This window comes from Hemicordylus capensis, chromosome 5, assembly GCF_027244095.1.
Source record: "Hemicordylus capensis ecotype Gifberg chromosome 5, rHemCap1.1.pri, whole genome shotgun sequence".
In the NCBI taxonomy this organism is placed as follows: domain Eukaryota; kingdom Metazoa; phylum Chordata; class Lepidosauria; order Squamata; family Cordylidae; genus Hemicordylus; species Hemicordylus capensis.
Genome location: NC_069661.1, coordinates 210,614,175 through 210,638,204, shown reverse-complemented (window position 1 = coordinate 210,638,204; position 24,030 = coordinate 210,614,175). Strand labels below are relative to the sequence as shown.

Genomic DNA, 24,030 nt, shown 5'->3' with positions numbered 1-24,030 from the left:
CATGCACATGTCTGATGTGCATATGCCATACGTGGAAGTACGTCAGGCACTTCCGGTTCGACGAGGCAATGGGGCGGCAGGGAGGTACGCTGCTGCCCTGATGGACCCTTTTAAAGTGCTGTGCCGGTGGGGAAAATGCAGAGGTGCACCTAGGTAATTTTGGAGCCTTTAATCCTCCCCCACCCTTAAAGGTATCCACCCTCGAGCTGCCCCCCAGCGGTTCAATGCACATCCCTACCTGTTTTATTGCTTCCTTTTCAACACTGTTAAGAAAAGGGGAAAAATATTTTATCTTATCAATCAATCAATCAATCAACCTTTATTATGATCAGAGACCAGCATAAAATTTCATAGATTAGTGTTAAAGGGACTGATAGTAATTACGGATTGCAAATCATAAAATTCATAAAAAGTCCAAAACTAAGAATGATTATGTTTATAAAATAGATAAAATAATCACATATATGTGTTAATACTAAAAGGGTTAAAAAGCTTTTTAAAGGATAAGAAGCGACTAATACTATTTCTATTATTATAAAGGATTTTAAAAACTGAGAAAATGATCAATTGGAGGCCCTAAAATATTAATAAAACCGTTTAAAAATTACAAAAAGCAATAAAAGCAAAAATTATAAAAGGCATTAAGAACAATAAAATCAAAGAAAAGGGAGATGTAAGACCAATTGGGCGAGAGGATAATCTAAGCCAATAACAGAGAGTAGTCGCCCATATCCTAGCCTCCGTCTTGATCAGGCCTGTCTCCAGGCGCATTGTGGCATTGGAGACACATTGCGGCACACGGAGCGCTGCCCTCAAGAATTTAGATTGTACTTATTCCAAAATTGCCATGTTGGGAAATGGAGCTTATTCACCAGTTATTAAAGCCTTCCACTCTGAGAGGCTTTTTGAAGGGCAGTCACCACCACTGATCTCCTAACCAGGAAGAACAGGAAGTGATACAGTGGGCTGCAAAGAGAAAGTGTTTAATTTAAAGTCACAGGAGCTCTGAAAAGGTTTAATAGCACTTGTTCACACTGGACAGGCTGGAGGTGCAATTGTTCTTCTATTTTTTAAAAAATGGCCACAGATCAATTTTGAAAAAACATGGAATACAGTTAGCACTGAACAGGTACAGTCTGGCTGTGATGTCATCTGGATGTTCCATGAAAAATGAGTGAACAATAGCAAAGGAAAGGGTCCATATGGAAGGAGCCTTTTGGCATTTTCCACTTTCCCCCTGCATCCCCTTCTCTCCTTTTCTTTCACTCTTATCCAATGCTTGATTTGTAGACAGACGTGCTGGGCCTGAAGTCTGTCTGACTTGAAAGCCCTTCCCCTGCCTCCCTGATGTGGAGGGACTTTTTCTGCTCAAAATGGTGTTTGTGTGTCCTTCGTATTGTTGCACACTCCCCACTTAGAGCAATGGCTCATTCCAAGAGCCACACTTCCTGAGTTTGGCTGCATTTCAGTGAGAGAGCACTAGAAACTTCAGGTGTCTTTGGTTTACTTTCTTTACAAAGTAAAGAAGTACAAATATGCAAGTAGAGCACAAATGGAGGCTAAGAGGAGCTCCTACAAGGCAATGGATCTACTACCCCACCTCAGATCCCCAGACATTTCTGGGAATGCCCAGAACAAACATCCAAGTGCCCTGCACTGGTGCCTGAGATCTGGGGCAGCATCATGGCTAAGAAGCAAGTCTAGGAATTGGGGACTCCCCAGTCTGAATCTTGTCTCTGTCAGGAATCCACTAGCTAGCCTTAAGCAAGCCACACACACACTCGCTCAGCCTCAGCTCTCCAGCTGCTGTATGGGAATGATAATCCCTGATAGGACTGATAACTGCAAGGTAATGCATGTGAAGTGTTTTGAACCCTTGAAAGTGTGATGCAGATGCTAATTATGATTGCTGTTATTGTGCCACCTTTCAGCACTGTCTCTGCCTTTTCCAAACTGCATATTCATTCTCTCTCTCTCTCTCTCTCTCTCTCTCACACACACACACACACATCCCTTAGTTAGATGAGTTGGTCAGCTCAGATGGGTATCTCAGAAGAACATAGGAAGGTGCCTTATACTGAGTCAGACCTTTGGTCTATCTAGCTAAGTATTGTTCACACTGACTGACAGTGGCTCCCCAAGGTTTCAGGTCAGAATCCTAACCCTGCTTGACCATATAGGCAAACTAGGCAGTTGCCTGGGGTGCCAGACTTTAAGGGGCACCAAGTTAGATAAAATTGATTCCCCCCCCCTTTAATATTTGAGGTAAATAAAAATTGTAGAGGGGACATTTTGTAGATCAATGCACATACTCTTTTGTAGACCAGTGTACATATCTGAAACACTGCAAAAGGCATATTTTTGTCGAGCTTTATTATACACAGAGATTAACGCAAGCTCTCAGCTGAGATGATGTCATTGCATGTGCAGTAACTCATCAGGAGAGGTTTCAATAGATAGGGAGCAACATCCTCTATTTTCTCCTGGGTCGTTCTCTCCCTGCTCCAGCTAGCTGCAGGGAGTCTCTTGCACATGAGAGAGAGCCGGCAAGTTAGCAGGTGGCTGTACAGTGAGAAACCACTGAAGCTGGATGCCTGCAGAGAGAGAGAGAGAGAGACCCTGCCAGTCATCTGGCCATGAGACAATAGAGCATGTAACTCTCTAAACTCTCTAACTACTGAAGCTTTTCTTGGTGAGGTACTGTGCATGCTCTGACATCATTTCTGTATGAGTCAAAGTACAATACTGAACATTCAAATTGTTTGATTGTGGCATGAGGAGCAAGGTTTCTGTGATGTAAGCGACAACAGCACCTTAGGAGAGCCAATAGTCTCCAGGAGAATTTCCATGATAACCAATGTGATGTCACCTCTCATTGCAGATAAACAGAAACAGCTGGGAGTGTACAGTCTGTGTGTGTGAGTGACTCAACTGCAGTGTCATGACTATCTACTTATGTATGTTTTGTTGCAAAACACAAGTATTTGTTGTGGCAAAATGAACAATAATAACATCAGTAAGATCATTTTTACTTAGTTACCTTATTATTACTTGCCTATTTTCTGCTAAAATAATGTGTCGGCCTTAGAATTCTGGATTATCAGAATCAGGTACTAAGTATGTCAGCAGCATATGTCAGCTTGGGTGTGAAAAGGGTTTTTAAAAATATATATATTAAGAAAAATGAAGTTTAGTCCTAGACAAGACTGTGACACTGGATGAAGAGGACCACAATGTGTTAATTGGTTATTTCATTTTGCCAAGAAAGATCATTAACATATTTCACTTTATATGTGATTTTTAGCAGAAAATGTCTTCAAGTATCAACTACTGGTTGTTTTGCCTTTTTTATTTTTATATTGTTCATTTAGAATGCCATGTAAATACATGTAAATTCATTCTAGACTTCTCATCTTTATATTGAGGGGGCGGGTGGCAAAGTCATACTTCGTCTAGGACACCCAAAATCTTTGGGCCAGTCCTGTTTCCCAGCCCTACTTGGACATGCCAAGGATTTAGTCTGGGACCTTCAGCAACCAAAGCACTGAACGACAGCCCCATCTCATTCAAATGAACAAGAGATTCCCACCTATCCCCTAACAAGGGCCATCCCTAGGAGTGGCATTCTCCATCAGCCACACTCCTCCTTTGCTACCACTCCTCCCTCCCCCCCCCACTGCTTTGTATCCAACGCATGCACAGAACTAAGGAGTTCCATTGCCTCTCCTTGTTTGAGCAAGGAGAGAGGCGACCAAACTTCCCAGGCAAGTTGCGTGGCAAGATAGAGCCAGGGCAGCATGATGGCGGTGGCTGAAGCAGGCGTCTTGGGGACAGCGAGCACCCTCATGGCAATCTCCAGCCTCAGGGGCTTAAACACTTCACCCGCACTCAGCCGAGGAAGAGCATGAGGGCGGTGGAGGAGGGAGGTCAAGGAGAGAGAAGGCAGGAGGCAGGCTGAGGCAGGCTGCTGCTGCTAAGGAAGAGCAGGAGTCAAGGGGAGGGGTGGAATCAGAGACTAGGAGATCTAGGACACAGATGTTCTGTGCCGGGCCAGCTAGTACATATAGATAACGTGAATTAAGACAACTAAGGGACAACACACAGAAACAGACAACACATATACATGGAAAATTGCAACTAGCTCTTTTCTTGTTACGACCTCTAGCATCTATTAAGCCATCTAAGTTACTTATGCACTAAAAAAAACAAAGAGAAAAAAAGATGGGAAGAAGAAAAGAAAAGGGCTGAGGACAAAAGAGCTGCCCTTCAGGGGAAAAAAAAAGCCCCACACATGATAAAGCAATGCACCAGGAAGGCATTGGAATGTCTGCAAAAGACATCACAATGGGTGCACTCTCAGCACACACCCCTTTTAATCATGTGATCAGGGGAAGTATTGTTAAGGTTGTATGTGTACCTGGAAGCAACTTTAACAGTGTCGAAATGGCTCTCTGTTGGGGTGTCTTGCCTGGGAGCCCTCAAAAACACAACCAGAGATAGATTGAAAGGGTAACTCAAAACAAGATGTAAAAAATTAGGAAAGGGTCCCATGTTGCAGGTTAGATTTGAAATGGCCAAGGCATGTCTCAGTGTAACCAGTCTGGTTTCATGAAGAGATGCAGAGTACTGGTTTCTAAAAGTCTGTGTTTATTAACTTCTGAGAGAGAGATGTTGGTGAGACGGTTTAGTATGTTCTCTTTTTCATAAGGTATATAGTGATTTCTGATATGTCATTGGTTTGAGGTATGATTGTAAAAACAAAAACAAATATCAAAATAACAATATAATAAGAGAAATGAAATAAAATAAAGAATATATATACTTGCATAAAAATATCTATTATTTAAACTATTGCTAACTTATCATCAAGTCTGGCATTTAACAACTTCTGAGAGATGTATGTTGGTGAGACGGTTAATAGTATATTCTGTCTTTACTGTAGTGGTTTCTGATATGTTATGGGGGGGTATGATGCACCCACAATTTAAAACTTTGAAAAATAAAAGGAAAATGGCTCTATTAAAAATGAAAGCTGAGATTTCTTGTTATTATTAATTTTGTACTGAGTATCGAATTGTGAGTATATGCATATCTAGAGGTGGGGCAGCCAGGGCACGTACCCTGGGCTCCACTTGGGGAGGGGCACCAGTGCCATGCTGCTTCCCACTCCCTCCCCAGTTCAGGATTTTAAAAAAATCTGTAGCCCCTTCGGGAGGCTTCCTAAAGGCCATGTGGGGGTGTGTCTGCAAAGGTTCCACCTCCCTCCACCGGCCTTTTAAATTACTGCCACAGCCCGTCCCGGGATGATTTTTGGCCCCTTCTGGCCTACAAATATTGGTGTGGTGGCCATTTTAGAGGCTGCCACACATGCTCAAATGGCCTCTGTGAGGCCTGGCAAGGTTTAAGGCATCACAGGGACCATTTGAGCATGCGTGGTGGCCATTTTGTTTTTTGTGGCCATTTTAAAAAAATGTTTTATTTAAAAAAGACGGCTGCTGCACATGCTCAGTAATCTTATAAGCAGGCCAGCATCCCCATGTGTTATTCCTATGCTGCAGATAGGAAATTTGCTGGAAGAAAGTCTAACTTTGTGTCAGAGTGCTGGACAGTGGAATATGGGGCAACTGAAATAAGTTGAGAGAGCAGAGATGTAGCTACTTTTCATGGATGGAATCTGTGGCATTCAGAAGGAAATCCTGCCCATGACAACTGCTAGGCTAAACTTCTAAGCTTGGGCACATTTTGGAAACACACAAGAAAGACCTACCTCTTTGAACTGTCCTGTGGGAGAGTGTGAAACTGGAAAAGGTAAAGAATGTCAGTGGTATTACAAGGAGATAAATTTCATTATGTTTTGCCTTTTATTATCTGCCCCACACTTTTGCTATGTGTGGGTTACACATCTAAACCCAAATCAAAACGCAGACAAACGATTTAGAAGGCACCCTGCATTTCAGAATAACTTTCTGGGATTTTTAAAACTTAAGGCCTTTTGATAACAACTTAGTATGTTTAATATAGTATACGTTCATCCTGATTCATTTTGTTAGCATTTGCACTAGTCTTGGCAAGGATAGCAGGAACAGGTGGCAGCCAATCATTTCAATAAAAGGAGGCGTGAATACAACATTTCTACACAAAATTTAAAAACCAAACATGGGTAGTCAGTCTGCATTTCAAGGGCGGTGTAGCTGGGGATGATCGGAGTTGTAGGGATGCAATACTGGGAAACTCTGCAGTAAAGGATAGGAGCGGGAGAGGAGGACAATCTGGGCAGACCTACACTTATGATGGACATAACAGAACTTCATTACACCGCAGTGATTTAAGAGGACGGCGGAGGGAGGGGGAATCTTTGCAGACCCCCCCACCTCGCAGCCTTTAGGAAGCCCCCCGAAGGGGCTACAGGTTAAAAGATAATAATATAATATAAGTCAATGTTTGGACAGGGAGACAATTTCAGTGCTTGCCCTAGGCGCTGTTTTCCCTGGATACGCCTCTGAGTATATGTGGTGTGATTCTGACCAGCTCTCTCTCTCTCTCGCTCTCTCTCTCTCTCTCTCAACAGGGAAGTGATCATGTGTGAGGCTTGCATCAAGTAGGACAGCTTGTCTTCCAACCTCATTAAACATCTGGGTACAGCTGCTGGGTAAGACAGAGCCATCCTACCCAGTGGGATCCTTGCATACAGTCACTTCCCCCACCTCCTACCTTGCTTTTTACTTGCACACAATTGCAAAATGAGAGTGCACAAAGCTCCCTTAGGTAAGACACTTGTTCTGCCCAATTACTGATCGTGTGAACTAGCCTACAGTCATGGCTCTTCTTGTGCTCTTATAGAAATTCCTCCTATATGTGAGCTACAACATCTTCCTATATATTAGCCACATCACTGGGGCTTCTTAGTTTAGAAAAAAGATGACTGAGGGGAGACATGGTGGAAGTCTATAAAATCATACATGGTGTGGCGAGACATTTTTCTCCCTCTCACATAACACTAGAACCAGGGGTCTATCCCATGAAACTGATTGCCAAGAAATTTAGGACTGACAAAAAGAAGTACTTTTTCACACAACTTATAATCAACCTATGAAATTCTCTGCCATAAGATGTGGTGACGGCCAACAGCCTGGATGGCATTAAGAGGGGTTTAGATAAATTCATGGAGGACAGCAGAGGCGTAACTATAGGGGGGGCAGGGGGGGCACGTGCCCCGGGCGCCATCTTTTCTGGTCACGTGGGGGCGCCGCCATGACCAATTTTTTTTTAATTTTTAATTTTTTGTTAATACAAATGTTTCCTGCTCAGTGCAGCAGCGCTGCAGCAGTCAAGGGAGCGTGTTGGTGCCCTCTTCCCCACGAGCGGTCCCTTCCGCGCTGCCTGCGCCCCCCCCGCCATTGCTTTGCTGGCACCTGGCGGCCAGTCAGTGGCCTGGCACGGCAGCGGCGGCGGGCGCTTGTGAGGAAAAACCTAAGTATAATGTAGTATGTTGGGGGGGCGGTGGGGGGGCGCCATTTCAGTGCTTGCCCCGGGCGCCGTTTTCCCTAGTTACGCCTCTGGAGGACAGGTCTCTCAATGACTACTAGTCTGAGGGCTATAGGCCACCTCCAGCCTCAGAAGCACGATGCCTCTAAATTCCAGTTGCAGGGGAATAGCAGTAGGAGAGAGGGCCTGCCCTCACCTCTTGCCTGTGGGCTTCCCAGAGGCATCTGGTGGGCCACTGTGTGAAGCAGGATGCTGGACTAGATGGGCCTTAAGCCTGATCCAGCAGGGCTGTTCTTCTGTTCTTATTAGTTTGCATCACTTGAGGGTGGACTCAGACTGAGAGGTGGAAAATGTTTGTATGTGCTACAGTTTGACTATTGCATTGAAGCACTGGATAATTTTATACCATAAATTTCTATTTCTTTAAATAGCTGCTGATATAAATGTACCTAAATAAGAGCTTGAATTTCAACAGAATGGAACACCCAGCATCTTTTGCTGAAGCTGGTGTCAGCTTCTGAATAACACTGCAATTTTCTATCTAAATATGGATTGATGGACTGTTATTAAGCGCCCTCTTTTTAAAAAAAAGATCATGCTTTTTATATTTTTAAGGGTGTCGCTGGATACATCAGAAGTATAATTTTGTTGATCAAGCTAATACTTTAGTTGTCAGAATTATTGCTAAAGCAGGAAATTAAAATCTGGGGTGGTGCACACATGTTTATATTGGTGTTTGAGGGTGAGGAAGGTTTCTGCTGTCCTTCGGAGAGTCCAAAAAGGGAGCATAAACATCAGTCTGGGTGAATTGCATAGGTTCCAGATGGAGGGGAAATTCATACAGTTTGCTACCAGACAAGGTCCTTTTGGGGACATTAGGAAATGCAGGGGAAAGCGGAAGCCTGAATGCTCTTGTGTTTTGCTTATTAATATATGTTATAGATACATCTGTATAGCTTTATTTACATATTACAGTTAGCGCATGTACAATCTATGTACAGTGTGTGCACATACTGCTCTGTGCACATGTATAGTTATTCAGACATTAGGTCTTTTCACGTGACCATTTGGAGGTCAGTAGGAGGGTCAGAGAGCTCCTACGTCAGCAGCAGCAGATGAGAAGAACCTCTTGGTCAGCAAGCCCAGGAAGCATACGAGTAAGCTAGGTGAGGAGTCCATTGCTGAAATTGGAAGCTGGAGGCATGGAAAGTCCTCTGAAGGCCTAGGAGGCCATCCCAGCATGCTATGCGCTGTCAGTAGTCTGGAAAGCCTCATTACATCAGCAGCTGCCCTCTGATTGGCCACAAAGGAGCAAGAAGTGGACCCAGCCCTGCTGAAGCTGCTACAGCTACAAATAATGGAGTGGAGAGCTCTCCTCTCCTCCTACCTTGGTTAAGAGCAGGGTACAAAAGCTGAGCTGCCCTGCTTTGGGCTACCTGGGTTGGAGGGATTTTCGTGAGTTCACACAATCATGTCAGACGTTGGTAGAATGCCTCCTACCCTGATATTGGTAATTGTGTGAACAAGCCTATTATGTTCAACACATGTACAGCAGTACACTTCCTGTGTACTGCATTTATCTTGAGGGGCCTGTGCCCAGGTTCACTTCGAAAATGAGGTCATGTCATTTTAGTCATTCATACAATAACATGTACATGTGTACAGACACCTGTATGCACATACAACATAATGAGGCTGTGCACACAAGCAGCCCTGCTAATCATGTGGAACCTCGCTTGGGACCAGGCCCAATCCTGGCGCTGCCCCACCGTGTTGCATGAGTTTCTGACTTGGGCTTTTACCAAGGTAGAAGGGCACAAGTGCGCCCTTCTACCTCAGATCCTCATCGTGCCTGGGATCTGCTTGGGCACAGAGCACCCAGCATCAGGGAAATCCCCCCAAAGCACTGCGCTCCTTACATAGTGCATTGTGGGATTTCTGGAGACCCGGCTGCGTTTCCCCAGCCCCCAGACGTCTGCACTACTCCCAGCAGCACGGCTTGTGTCAGCATGCAAGTGGCACAGACACAAGCAAGAAGAGGATTGTCTGGAGGAAAGGTAGGTGTGATCCTGCCTCCCACCCACCCTTCCCAGCCCCTCAAAGGAAGCCGCACGTATTCCTGAATAGCTCAGGAGCCTAAGCATATGCTTAAATTTTCTCTAAGGTCATGGACATGCATTGATCTTTCTCACATACCATAGGAGATGATCTGGCACCCTGTTCCTAAGCCTCTCTCTCTCTCTCTCTCTCTCTCTCTCTCTCTCTCTCTCTCTCTCTCTCTCTCTCTCTCTCTCCTCCCCAGAAGTAGATCCAACTCATTACAGCGGCTGACATCCTAACAAAGCATGCACACTTTGAGGGACTGCAGGGCACTCTAGAAGCCTTCAAGCCAGCCTCCCACCCCACCCCCCTGCACACACGTTATTGCATGAGAGCCCTTAAAGTTTGGAGTGCTACCTGCACACTGGAAGCACTTGATAAGATCAGAAACACATCACTTATCCATGTGACTCTGATCTAGAGCAAAGGAAGCTGGGTTCCTTTTCATCCAGTCAGTGCAGGACACACTTGCGGGATGCTTCTGGATGCTTCCTGGCCATGTCCTAGCATGCCAAAGTCAACATGCAAGAAGGTCACTGGACAAGCATTGACCACATTACTCAGAGAAAGCCGCAAGTACTCCTGAATAGCTCGGGAGCCTCAGCATATATGCTTTAATTTTCTTTAAGTCTATTAACATACATTGATCTTTCTCACATGCCATAGAACATGAATGACATGTCCTCCTACTATAGTTTGGCATCCACCATGTTCATGATATTGAAATGCAAATTATTTTTGCTGTGCACAATTACAATATGCAGATTAGCAGCCGTCTTTCCCACTCCTGCTGCTTCTAGCATTTTGCTTTATGCCGAACAATTTGTCCTTTCTTGTTTGTACACCAAGATTACAATTTAATAGTAAAATAGGTTGATGGTGCTCTGTAGAGCTATTTGGTCTAGTTAACTGGCACATTCCATTCATTTTCTTTAGCAGAGGTGTAGATTTCCCCATTGTGGACACACCTGTTCAAAATGGATACATCCATCTGGCAAATGCATGGCCCAAAACACAGAGCTGATACTATGTGCCTCTGGTTTACCAGAATAAATATACAAAACAAGAACAGCCCCTAAATCCTTCTGTGTATGTGAATCACTATGATGCCTCCATTCCTTGTTCAGCCAGCCATGTACGTTTAAACAGCCCATTCGAATCAAGTAATCTGTGAGCAGAGTAGAATCACTTGTGCCAGTGCAATTGTCAGTCATTGCTCTGCACCAACATAGCTATGCAGCAATGTGCACTGAGCAGATTATTGGTATCTATTCCTTCCAATCCAATACCATTAATTTTGCATAGCACTGATGATGCACAGGGGAGATGCATAGAAACCAGCTGATACATTGGATCAGTTTGATGCATCGGTGGAGGCAGAGCTTACCTGAATCCAGGTAGCAAGCTTCTTCCTAGCCTCTCATAGGAAATTGGCTGCCTTCCAGGTAGTGATAGTGACAAAACGCCAGCTGCCCCACCCCCTCAACAACTGGCCCACAATCCTCTGGGTAAGGAGTCTTGGCCAAGACATTGTGTCCTTTCCCTGTGGCGTTACTGGGGAAAGAAAATGGCCATGCCTATAGTTATAGGGTGCAGACATTATTTTTTGCAGTAATACTCTGAGAAAGGGCACAATGCTGTGGCATTGCTTCCTTCCCCATTGCATTGTGGGCCAGTTCCTGGGGGTGGGGGGAGGTAGCAATGTAAAGTGCTACCACTTTGGCTGCGTAAAAGGAGCTGATTTCCACTTAGAAGGAAGCCTGCTACTTGGATTCAGGTGAGCCTCCTCCCACCGATACAATGTGCTACAATACAGTGTCATTGTCTCAAATTAAACTATCTTTTTATGGGACAAATTTTTCATTGGATCATATGCAAAGGGAAAGGGTCTGATATGGCTTGCATCACATCAGTTCTGATTATCAGCCTGATGCAGTGCACAGCCCCAGTGTGCCACTTCATCTTTGCACTGATCTTGGCTACTTGAATGGGAAGAAGCTCAACCCTAAGATACGAGAGCATTGGCCCCCATTGGCACCGATGTGAGCTTTTTTTTTTCCCCTGGGGCAAATAGCAGCCATGAGGGGACCTGATCTGTATCAGGACCATGGTGGTGACAAAGCCTAAAGCCCCCCTCCTGCACACTACAGTCCTAATCCAGATTACACACAAAGATGCTAAATAAGGAGTTGGGGCGGGGACAAGTGCACAAGGGGCAGTCACATGCTTGTCATAATGCGTAGTTTGGCCCGTGGATGGCTTTAGAAGGGGATTCAATAAATTCATGGAGGAGGAATATGTCAACAGCTGTTGGCAACCAGGGTTGTCCTTAGGGCATGGCAAGCAGAGCGACCGCCCCGGGCCCCACTCTTTCAAACCCCATTAGAATTAACTGGAAGGGGGCCCCACACTGGCTGGTTTGGCCCCGCACCCCACCAGGGTTCTCTAAGGACGGCGCTGTTGGCAACAATAACTCAAGGTACTCCCACGTTACAGAGGTGATATGCCTCTCTGAATATCTGTTGCTGGGGAAGCAGGCAGGCACGTAATGGGAGAAGGCTGTTGTCTTTACACACACACACACACACACACACACACACACACACAGCCTTGTGGGCTTCCTGGGAGCATCTGATTTGCTGCTCTAAGTCTGGCCGTGACATTTTGTTGTAAGGTTTATCAGAAGGAGCTTGTGCTGTGAAAGCAGGGACTGAGTGCAGCTCATTGATATGATCTGCCTTCCTTACAACTTTTTCGCTGCAATTAATGCACACAAAAATCGATGTTTGAAAAATCAAAGAATCTGCCGTTCACACACACACACCCCACACACCCCACACACATTGGTCACTTTAGCAAATGGTTCTGATGTCACACACGCATGCACACACACACGCACACACACACCAGAGCTGGATCAGTTTGTTCAAGCTTGTAAAATATGCTTGCTAGGAGGGTCATGCAATTGTGCTTATGCAAGAGAGAAATGCCTGTCCAATGTTTGAGCATGTCCTCCTCTCACCCCTCCTGGGCTGGGCCTGCCTCCTGCTTTTCAGAGGATCATATACTGTGTGAAGGTAAACAGCCTCATTGTCCAGAGATGGTATTCAAAGGGGAGGCCTCCCCCTCCCCACATGCCTGACCTGCTGTGGCAAGAAGCTGCTGCACCACTTTAACAATGGACAATAGTCATTCATCAAGCAGTTGCTGAATAATTAGGACCATTAGGATTGAAAATCAACAAGGCTTGCTTCTGAATAAGCACGCGAAGGATCAGGCTGCCCATGGCTCACAGAGCTTGTTCCGGTGCTCTATGCATATGCCAATCAGCTTTGCCAACCCTTCATAATTAGTGGACAGGGGAAGTACTGAAGAAGAAGATTCGACATATACTTAATAAGACGGACAGAGTGCCTCTATGTACCTTGCTGCAGAGCTGTTCACAGAGGGCACTTGTTCTCTAGGGAGTAGACTAGCCAGGCGGGATGCTTTATTCCCTTTCATTCCCCATCAGTCACCGGGGTAAAGGGCGGCTGAGCAGATTTTGTGCCTGGCCTGATCAATTTTCATGGTAGCTTTGGAAGGCAGCCTCAGGGGTCGCTGGACTGCAGCCCGGATGTTGCTGCCTGCACAGCCATTCCTCTTGCGCAATCGGATTATCAAGTGCAACTGCTTGCTCTTCAGAAAGAGCCTTCCAAGTACATCTATCTGAAACCACATCAGTTCTAACGGGACTGTAAGTAGCCAGAGATGTATAACACTTACTATAAAGCTGTTCAGAAACCTAATTTATTGTATTGGGATCACTGGTAACGGCGGCGTCCTTGACAGAAATAGATGGGATACTGCACGTCTGGGTAGTCCATCTTTGCTGAGTGTTCACGCCAGCAACAAACTCTTTTTGTCAGCCTATTCATAACCTCTCTGTTTTATCTCAGAATAAAATGCATCATGCTGAATGGGTCGTGGGACTGCTGAATTCTTGTTTTCCAGTCCTCAGAGGCTCCCCTGTTGAAATTGATCAGCCTGTGATAAACTTTTATTAGATTGTAAGCAACTTGTAATCGGGAAGTATTCATTCTCCTCCCTCGCTCCCTCCCTCCATTTCTTCCCACCCCCCGCCCCCCATATGTATTTTATACAAATATAATGTTATTGCATTAACATTGGAGCACCTTCCATATGAGACAAGGTTACAACATCTGAGGCTTTTTAGTTTAGAAAAAGGTGACTAAGGGGAGACGTGATTATAAAATTATGCATGATGTGGGGGAAATGGATAGAGAGACAATTTTCTCTGCCACCCACCCACTACACTAGAACCAGGGGTCATCCCATGAACTGATTGCCAGGAAATTTAAGAAATCTAGGGCCAAGAAAAGGAAGTACTTCTTCACACAGCACATAATTAATATATGGAATTCTCTACCACTCATGTGGTGATGGCCTCCAGCTTGGATAACTTTAAAAGGGGCTTAGACAAATTCATGGAGGAGAGATCTATCAGTGAAGTCATTCACATAATCAAAAACTGTGTTCTACCCAGGTTTGGGAGTTGTGTGAGCTCCCAATTTTCAGTTGTGTGGAAGCAAGGTAAATGGAAAACCTGAATAGAAGTGCTGGACTATATAAGCCTTGAGCCTGATCCAACAAGGCTGTTCTTATGTCCTTGTGTTATGTTACAGATACATTTTTCCAAAACCCTGAATTGCTTTTAAGGATTCTCACTAAGCTTTGGCAATGTTCCTCTCCCTAGTACTAATCTGAAACTCTTTTTAGTTTGAGTAAGGCATTGAAATATCTTCTTATTAAAAATAAGGATTTTGATGACATACAAGGTTGGCAAGATGGATGCTGTACACAATGAAAGAGGCCCTGAAATGGGTTATGTTTTAGGAAGCGGAACAAAAATCCTATGCAAAAGATTTGCATAGGAAAAAATGAGGTGTGTGTCAAGTTTTGGGTTATATCACTGCAGCAGAGTCCCTAGTAATTCACTATTTTAATCAAAGGTTGAAGATTTCTTAAATCCTTTTTGTGGCACCTGAGTAAGGGAAGCTCTTCCTAAATCAATCAACCTCTAATGGGCAGTTGAAATCCCTTCTCCAAAATGTAAAGTTCTTTAATCAAAGTATAATTAAATGTTCAATAAATGGTTAACGTGATGCTGAAATTGCAAAAGGCACCAAATGTGGCAGTGAAAGCACCAAGAGCAAAGCTTGCGACAGTGACACATGTAACCACTTTATTTGCTCCCTCCATTTCTTTCTTTCTTTCTTTCTTTCTTTCTTTCTTTCTTTCTTTCTTTCTTTCTTTCTTTCCCTGAAAAATGAACATATATATTATGGAGAACATGGCTAGATAACACACCAGGGATTCTTGTTTGGATCCAGTTGCTTCCAGATGGGTTCTTTGTTCACCAACAGTATAGGGTCAATGGATGGGGAGGTGGGGTTGCTGCAATCCATAAGGATATTGGCTCCCTTTCTAGATGCCCAATCTAAGATATAGTTCATTTCAAATAATATTGTGACAGAATAGAAATTTCATGTTATTGAGGACCCTCAGGCTCAGTGAACTTCAACTTGCATGCCAAGTCCTCCTTAGCAGCTTTAATCAGAATGTCATGGCCACCAGTACGACCATACAACAACACATGTAGCGGGTCACGTATTTGATCTTGTCTCCTGAGCTGAGTGGGACTGAAGCTTTCAGTTTATCTTTGGTCATGGACAAAATTTGTGGTTGTGAGTGGACCTACAGTTCCCTCTATCTTGCACAAGGGTGGTGAGCTGATCAGAATGATTCACTTCTCAAGGCGAATGGATCCAGATGGTTTCCAGGTGGCCCTAAGTGAGAGTTTGGCTGCCAGCTGCCTTGCCTCCATGTCAACTCCTAGAATAAGGCACATATTCAGGTAGTTGATGTAGTAGTTCCTAGGTACCTACTTCTGCTAGTCAAAACCTAGGCTGTTCCTGGTTTAATGGGGAAACTTTGAGCACTATGGTAACAAGGATTGCAGTTGGAGTGCAAATGGAGGAAAATGTGTGACAAATCAGATTAAACATGGCTTAGAGCCCATTTGAAGGCCAGTTCTGCGGTATTGTTGGTGACGAAAAATGGTTTCTTCTTTGCCATCATTGTGTCTGCATGGTTTCCGCTAGCTCCAGCATAGCTTTTCTGAGTGAAAATTCCTCCTCCTCCTCCTCCTCCTTCTCTTCACATCTCTATCCCCACCTTCTTCCATGGAACTCAATGTACCTTACAAGATCTGTCACAACACAACAACCTTGTGTGGGTAGACCTCTAGAGACTAGTCACACGAGCGTGCAAAAATGGGCTAAAGGAGCCTACCCTGGTTTTGAATGCTTGTGTGAACCAAAGCAAGCCCACATGAGTAGCCTCCTGCTAAAATGAAGTTAAGGGAGCGAGTGTGCCCTTGACCTCATTTTTTGATCGTGTGTCTGCCTTGGCTGCTTGCAGCCATGGCAGCCAAACTCAGGTGGGAGGGGTGATCCCAGTAATACACGGTGCACTCACATGGTGCATTGTTGGGGCTCCAGGGGTGGGGCGAGGCATAGGAGAGCTGCCGCTCATCTGGGCAGGAGATCCACCCATCCAGGACTGACAGAAGATTGTCTGCAGGGAAGGTAAGCTTAACCTGCCTTCCCTGCAGACAGCCCACGAGCTCTTCTCACTGATCGTGAGAAGAGCTCTCTAAGGGTTTTCTCTAAGATTGTTAACATGACTGACCTAGGCTTATCCAGTGTATTTCATGGCTGAACAGGGATTTCCACCCGGGTGTCCCTACTCCCAATCCAGCAATATAAACACTGCACCACACTGACTCAAAAAAGTGGATATAAACACTAGGAAATTGTTTCACTGTTTTTCAATCAGTTCTGGTCAACAGAAGATGAAAAATAAACACATTGAAGGCTGCCCAATAAATGCAACTGATGAAAGAAGAATTAGGTAAAGGAAAACAACTTCCGTCAAGTTCCATCAGCTTCTGAATCAGACTCTAAAAAATTTTTCACACTGTGAATACTGTTATTGAGACAAAGAAATTGAGAACAATGGTTCTGACACATACTTAGAATACTGGGTTAATTCTCAGTAGGGTGTTTACAATCAGAGGGGAGAGAATCATATAGATGGAAGAAACCAAAGGTCATCTCATCTAATCCCTTGCTGTGAGGCTGGAGCATATATCCACAAAGCTGTTCACAGGTCCAAGAGAGAGAGAGAGAGAGAGAGAGAGAGAGAGAGAGAGAGAGAGAGAGATGTGCCATAAAAGCAAAACAGGTTTGGTGGCGGAGGGGGGCAGGTATTGGGGTCCTGTTCACATCACATGTATCCACAAGACTCCTGTCCATCATGGCTGATGAAGGCCTGAGAAGGAAGCTGTTAAATTCCATACTGACTATCATCAATGCAGCTCTGCAGGATAGAGCAGTGTCATCTTCCCTTAACAAAGGAATTTTAAGACCTTTACTAAAGTAGCCTTCCCTCAACCCCCTTATTAGGGGGAATTGCATTTTCAGATTTGCTGCTCCTGACCATGATGGATGATGCCATATCAGCTCCAAGTACTATTGGATGAAATAGGCTATGGCCCATATAAGTTAATCAGAGTTAAGCAGGGCCAAGGTTTCAATTCTTAACTCCAAATCACTCTGCAGATGTTCACCAAACCGTGGCCAACCAAACTCCAGTTGAAGGAGAGGGGAGCCCCTCCCTGCTGCCCAGCCACCAAGGCAAATTCCTGCCACCTCTATGGTTGGTGTTTGGAATAGGCACAAAACCACAGTTATAGCTGAGTCAGCATTCAAGCGTAACACTTTGGTGGCAAAACCTCAGTTTTCAGCGGCAAAGAGATAACTGAAGGTTCCAACTGGAGATTGGCAAGGCAAACCAGAGTTAGGTTTTGGCCCATAACCATGGTTTTGTGCATTCAGGCACACTGCAGTATCAACTTTGGCCCGCTATAACTGTGCTTATCCTGTACATCTGAACTCAGTCAATCTAGTTTCATTTCAAACTGGCTTTTAAGCCAGGGTGTAGGACAGAAATAACCTTGGTTGCCCTAGCCGATGTCTTGTATCAGAAAGATATTGCATGTCTTGAATAACAGTTGCAGGAGAGCAACAGTGGGGAAAAAGTATGTCTTCACCTCCTCTTTATGGACTTCCCAGAGAGATCTGGTTGGTACCTGTGGGAAACAGGATGTTGGAGCAGAGAGTTTTTTTGGTCTGATCCAGCTTCCAGCATCTCTCTTATGAGCCTATAAGAATCTTATTTGCCTCTTCTGTACCCACACCCAATTTTCCTCCAGTGTAACCACTGGTTGTATGGTTTGCTATGGGGAATATATATATATATATATATATATATATATATATATATATATATATATATATATATTCATAAACATCTGGTTTAGTAGTTTGTTTCACACAGTGACCAGACTGGTGGTAGAACCAGAAAAGGTGTGTCCTCCTTGATTTTAGCTGCCTTGGGAGTGTGTTCTTGGTCCTTAGCTGCTCAAGGAGAGAACAAGAATAATAATAATGTTTAGTGCTTATATAGTCCTTTCCCAATTCAGCATTCACACAGCCTCATTTCATCTACCAGGATAGACAAGATCAGTACTATTGAATAGGAATAATTGAAGTTATTCCTATTTGGAAACTACAAGAATTTGTAATTCTCCAGCCACTAAATCTTCGTTTTCTAGCAAGAATACAGCAAAGGTAAGTAACAGAACTTGAGCCTACTATACAGGGGAGGGGGGAGGGGGCTTATAAAAGAAGAAAGAGGTTAGATAGGGCTGTTCCCAATCATACATTTTATGGGTGACTCATTTTTTGGAAGCTCTATCCATAACAATTAGAATGATGTACAGTGGAACGGGTTTGTCAATATTTTCTGTGAGGGCAGAATTGTGCCTATGAACAAACCTATCTGTCAGCACTGCTTTCTGATTCAAAAACTCTAGTTGAAAAAGGGGCTTCTATAGACAACGAATTAGTGTGGGCAGGATCATCTGAGGTTTCTTCCTCAGCTGTCTTGGACCAACCATGACTGAACAGCCATCCTAAACTGTGTGAGGACAGAGAGCTTTAATGTTCCAAAGGCCTTCCTAGAATAAGAGCAAGGCAGAATGGTTGAAACACTCTAGCCATTTTCCCCTTGAGGGGCAGAAAGTATATTTTTGTTTTGAAAGTCACCTCATGTCACTGCTAATTTTAAGCTATCAGTAAAATTAAGATCCACATATCTGCCCGACCATAGCATTACACATTAGTGTCAGTAACTGTACTTTGATCTTTGGATCACTGAATATAGGGGCGAGAGTACTCAATCACAATTCTTTTTCCTCCCTCAAGTCGCTCCCCCCAGTTAAGACGGCTGCATAATTTGTGATCATCGCTACCATTATGGTGCCTCCTCCAGGCTGTGGCAACATTGACCCTGATTATTATTTCCTCTGCGACGTCTGCACAGCCTGGGGCATCGGTTTGGAGACACTGGCTGCTGCGGGCATCCTGACCTCCCTCCTGCTCCTCCTAGCATTCTGCATTCTTAGTTGCATGGTCAAAGACAAGAATAAGCAAAATATGGTCCCCATCCAGCTCCTCTTCATCCTGGGCACCCTGGGGATCTTCAGCCTCACATTTGCATTCATTGTCCGGCTCAATAAGAGGACCGGTCCCACTCGCTTTGTCTTATATGGAGTCCTTTTTGCCCTCTGCTTCTCCTGCCTTCTGACCCATGCCTTCAACATCCTCAAGCTGGTGCGAGGAAAAGTCCCCCTTTCACAACAATCAATGCTGGTACATGCTTGTGGCTTCACACTCATTCAGATCATCATAGCTGTCAAATACATAATCATCACAGTAGAAAGAGATGGGATTGACTTGGTGAGCATGGGAAGAGCACAACGCAACAAGGACTTTGTCATGCTCCTGACCTATGTGCTTGTTCTAATGATCCTCACCACCATGCTCTCCATGTTCACCACCTGTGGGCCATACAGAGGCTGGAAGAGGCATGGGGTGCACATCCTTATCACTCTTGCCTTCTCTATCGCCATCTGGGCTGCATGGATCAGTGTGCTGCTCACAAGTGGCAACCCTGCAAATGCTACTCAGAGCAAGTGGGATGACCCTCTCATGAGTGCTGCTCTAGTGGTGAATGGGTGGATTTTCCTGATGATGTACTCAGTGCCTGAGATCTGCTTCCTTACGGTCCCATGCCAGTCTGGGGACTATCCTCCAGAAAAGACTCTCCGGAAATCCACAACCACACCAGAGAGTGTTGAAGCAGATAATACTCAAGGTATGTGGTTATTCTGATGTTGCAACAGAGTGGATGGGAACAGAATTGAGTAGGATGCTGTTAGAGAAATGCAAAGAGAGAAAGTGAGGGGCTTTTTTGCTATAGGGGTTTCATGTGACAATTCAGAGAAAAATTATATAGAGTTGTATGTAATCTCTCTCTCTCTCTCTCTCTCACACACACACACACACACACACACACACACACAGAGTTGGGCAAAGTGTTCATATCTGGGATTTTTAATTATTATCTGTTGTAGGAATATATGCGCATTCTCTTGGAATCAAAGCAGTGAAATAAGCATCTTTAATAGAAGAAAATCATGAAAATGATAAATGTGCCATTTGAGTTTTAATAATTGGCATGAGGTACAACTGGTGCAGTGGGGAAATGACTTGACTAGCAAGCTAGAGGTTGCTGGTTCAAATCCCCGCTGGTATGTTTCCCAGACTACAGGAAACACCTATATCGAGCAGCAGCGATGTAGGAAGACGTAGGAAGATGTAGGTAGCTGAAAGGCATCATTGCACACTGCACGGGAGATGGCAATGGTAAACCCCTCCTGCATTCTACCAAAGACAACCACAGAGCTCTGTGGGAGCCAGGAGTCGACACCAACTTGACGGCACACTTTACTTTACTACATTAAAGTAGCATTTAAGTCAGATGTGAAGGGGCAGTTCAGAGCAACCATCCTCCCATGAGATTATACAAACTGGAAAGGCATGCTGGGAGAGGGAACGAGACATGTACATTCACATCTCTAATGGCATGAGGGTGGTGCCAGTTCACACATACCATCTGAACTGGAACAATGTCACCGGTACAAAATGGCTGCCTGCCACAGGTAGGTAGCTCTGCAGAACTAACCACATTGCAAAGGCCCCACAGAAACTGGATCAGTGTCTTACACCCAAGTTCTGACTGAGCCACCATTTGGAAAACGCTGGTGTGAGTCAGTAGTGGCCCGTACGGATGGAGACAGGGTTAGAAAACAAGCCACAGGTGTGGTTCATTCCCACTCTCCTCACCTCTCCTCACTGCCTCAATCCCCCTCACTTGCCCTGCCATGGCATTAACCCCAGTACACAGGCTGGTCATTCAGCTGGGTTGGAAGTTATAACCACAATTTCCCAAGGGGTGTTTGGATCCAGTGAAACCCCAGTCTGGTCTTCTGATGTCAGCTCTGTGACCCTGATCCCTCTGTTATTTCTTCCTCACTTGTTAGCCCCAGATAAAGAAGGAGCTGAGGAAGACGTTTTGCTCCCTTCTGATAGGAACTGCTTTCAGCCAGAGGTAAATCTCCTCCATTGCGCTAGAAAAATGGGACAGGCATGATCTAATCGTACTGTCAAATATACCCATTGACTAATAAAATTATGAAGCCAAGTCCAGAGGAGGCTTTAAACAGAGGTGAGAGAACTCTTATATTGTGAAGGTAAACCCATGAAGTATAGCTATCTGAAAATCCCATTTATGCCTGAAGAGACGGGCCCTCACGTAAATCCTGAACAGGAAGGACATGCTGCTCTTGAGGGTATGTGCTTGAAAGAAACCTTGGGAAGCTATAAGCAGCAGCCTGAACTCTTGCTGACATCAGAACCTTCTAAGTCTCCAGATCCCTGTCAGCTTCCCTGTTTCTCTGCTTTAGGCATATCAGGGGAGAAGAGGCGGCTGGAGGCTGCAACAATTACATTTTTTAAAAGCAAAATTTCAGTTCACTGTAGCACCATCAATCAGGCAGGAGCATCCACCAGCTCCGTGGATTGTACCATGAACTGGGAAAGGACCAGCTCAGTGGCAGAACATCTGCTTTGCATGCAGAAGGTTTCAATCCCTGGCATCTCCAAGCAGAGTTGCAAAAGTCTCCTCTTAGTGAGTCACTGCCAGTCAGTGTAGAGACAATACTAAGCTAGATGGTGTTGGGATTGGCTACATAACGTCATCTCAGTTCTTTATACAGGGCATGCTTCTCTATTTGAATGTAAGTATCTATGTACTGGTTTGGGGTTGGAGTCATAGTTTTATATGTCTGCTCCTCACTTGTTGCCTTGAGCTGCCACCCACAGCTCGCCCGGCAGCTCTGAGGGTCAGCAAAGGGAAGCACCACTGTGTCCCCCCCCCGGAGCCCAAATAATGCACCGCGCAAGTGTGTGGTGCATTACTTTGAGCCCCCTCCCCCCTCAAGTGTGTACACAATTTAAAAAATAGGTTAACAGAGCATTCGCTCCGTTAACCTCATTTAACTAGGGGGCTACTTTGGCGGGCTTACCAGATTCCCCTTTACAAGCAAGGCACTCAAACTGGGTTGAACTGGCCCGATTTTTGCTGGTTGTGAGAATAGCCTCACACAGTCACTGGGGATGGGTTCATCAGGTGTTAGGGGGAAGGCCAGGAGGGGATGGGGTCTTGCTTCCCCTTTATGCCTTAATTCAAGGGGTCCCAACTTTGGGTCCCCAGCTGTTGTTGGGCTTCCACACCCATCATGGTGTTGTAGTCCAACGACATCTAGGGACCCAACGTTAGAAATCTATGCATTAAGCATATATGCAGAGAGCGATCATTTTGCCAACCAAGTCTGTTCTTTTGCACTATTTCGTGATCACTGCACTAGACATTAGAAATAACTTTCTTCTGGTGAGATTCCCACCCCCTTGCCAAACAAACAAACAAATAGACAGACAGACAGACAAAGATTTGGTAGAAGTACCTGGTTTCCAATATCACTGAAAGAAAATTCTGCTTCCTTTCCAGAATCTTGAACCCAAACCATGTTTCTTGATCCCCCGGGCAACACTACATCCTGCACTGAAGCCAGACATGAGGATGAGCCGTGAGGCCAAGAAATCAGCCAAAGATGTACATTGGGTGATACTTCAACATGAGTAAAAGCCAGAAAGAGTTAACAAATGGCTTGTTGGTTGATGGTTCTTCCTTTTTCTGCAGCTTCGCCTTCTCTCGTTCATTTCCTGCTTCTGTCTGCCTGCCCCCTCAAGCTCGGCAGCTGCAGGAGGCTTCCAAATGATCAGCTTCTTTCAACCTTCTTCCGCCACTAACGTATTGAGGCTCTTCTCACAATCTGTGAGAAGGGCTCCAGAGCGAGCTGTGGGGAAGGTGGGTTAAACCTATGTTCCCCACAGATGATCCAGCTTGCGTTGCTGGGCAACTCCCCACACGCCTAGACGATTACCCGCACACCGAGGCAGCGGGGAGGGGAGGGGAGGGGGCCGGGATGTGTCGCCCTGGCCCCCAGAAATACCATGATGCACTGTGCAAGTGTGTGGTGCGTCATGGGGATCCCCCCTCCACTCCCTGGGCTCCCCACGGCTGCTACACAAGCAAAAAAATGAGGTCAAGGGAGCGAGTGCCACATTTTGTAGGGGTGGCTATTTAGGCAGGTTTGCCACCGTGGAGCTTCCAGGATCAGCCCAATCCCAGCGGCTCACATGCATGTGCAAAACCGGGCAGGGCTCCCTTAGCCCAGTTTTGCACATGCATGTGAATAGCCTCATTGTCACTTTTTCTTTTTTGATCCTATAACTATGGAGTCCCCACTCCAGATGTCTTTGAAGATTCTAAAACAGTTTCTCAACCAGATTAGGACATAAATAAGAACAGTCTGCCAAATAATGTAGGCATTTTCCCCAGGCTGGTTTTCCATTACCCTTTCCTGAGGGCCAGGCAACATTGGTGTATGAAGGAACCACATAATCCAACCCCATGTGGCTCCTCCTTCCTACAACTATGACTTGGAGTTATTCACACTTGGCTTCATGTTTCAGGGTCAATGCTGAGCGAAGCCACTTTGAATCACACTCGTGGCATCGAGGGAAGCAGCCCCTCCCCTCTGCTCTCAGGTTTTGTTTTGAAATAAGTTCACATGACATGCCTCCATGCTTTCCTCTAGACAGTGTGTGGGGGGGAGAAAGCTTCCTAAAGAGCGATCTCTGCATTTCTAAAGAGAGCATCCCTCTTATCATGCTAATGATTTTACCTCTCCCTATTTGCTTTTAAATATTTTTTTTAAGTCACTTAAAACCAGCATTTTTAAAATCTGGAAATATGTTGAGATAAGCTAGAATTTGCATCACAAAGCCTGAT

At 45.0% G+C, this 24,030-nt stretch overlaps 1 protein-coding gene across 1 annotated transcript; it reads left to right on the top strand.

Annotated features, from left to right (window-relative positions):
- Positions 1-1,747: 1,747 nt before the first annotated feature.
- Positions 1,748-22,818, top strand: LOC128327441 (retinoic acid-induced protein 3-like). The gene is made up of 6 exons (XM_053256239.1): positions 1,748-4,674; positions 6,569-6,765; positions 18,223-18,341; positions 18,978-19,929; positions 21,158-21,225; positions 22,684-22,818. Exons 4-6 carry the CDS (start codon positions 19,029-19,031, stop codon positions 22,816-22,818), a joined length of 1,104 nt encoding a protein of 367 aa, XP_053112214.1. The 5' UTR covers positions 1,748-4,674; positions 6,569-6,765; positions 18,223-18,341; positions 18,978-19,028.
- The last annotated feature ends 1,212 nt before the right edge of the window (positions 22,819-24,030 follow it).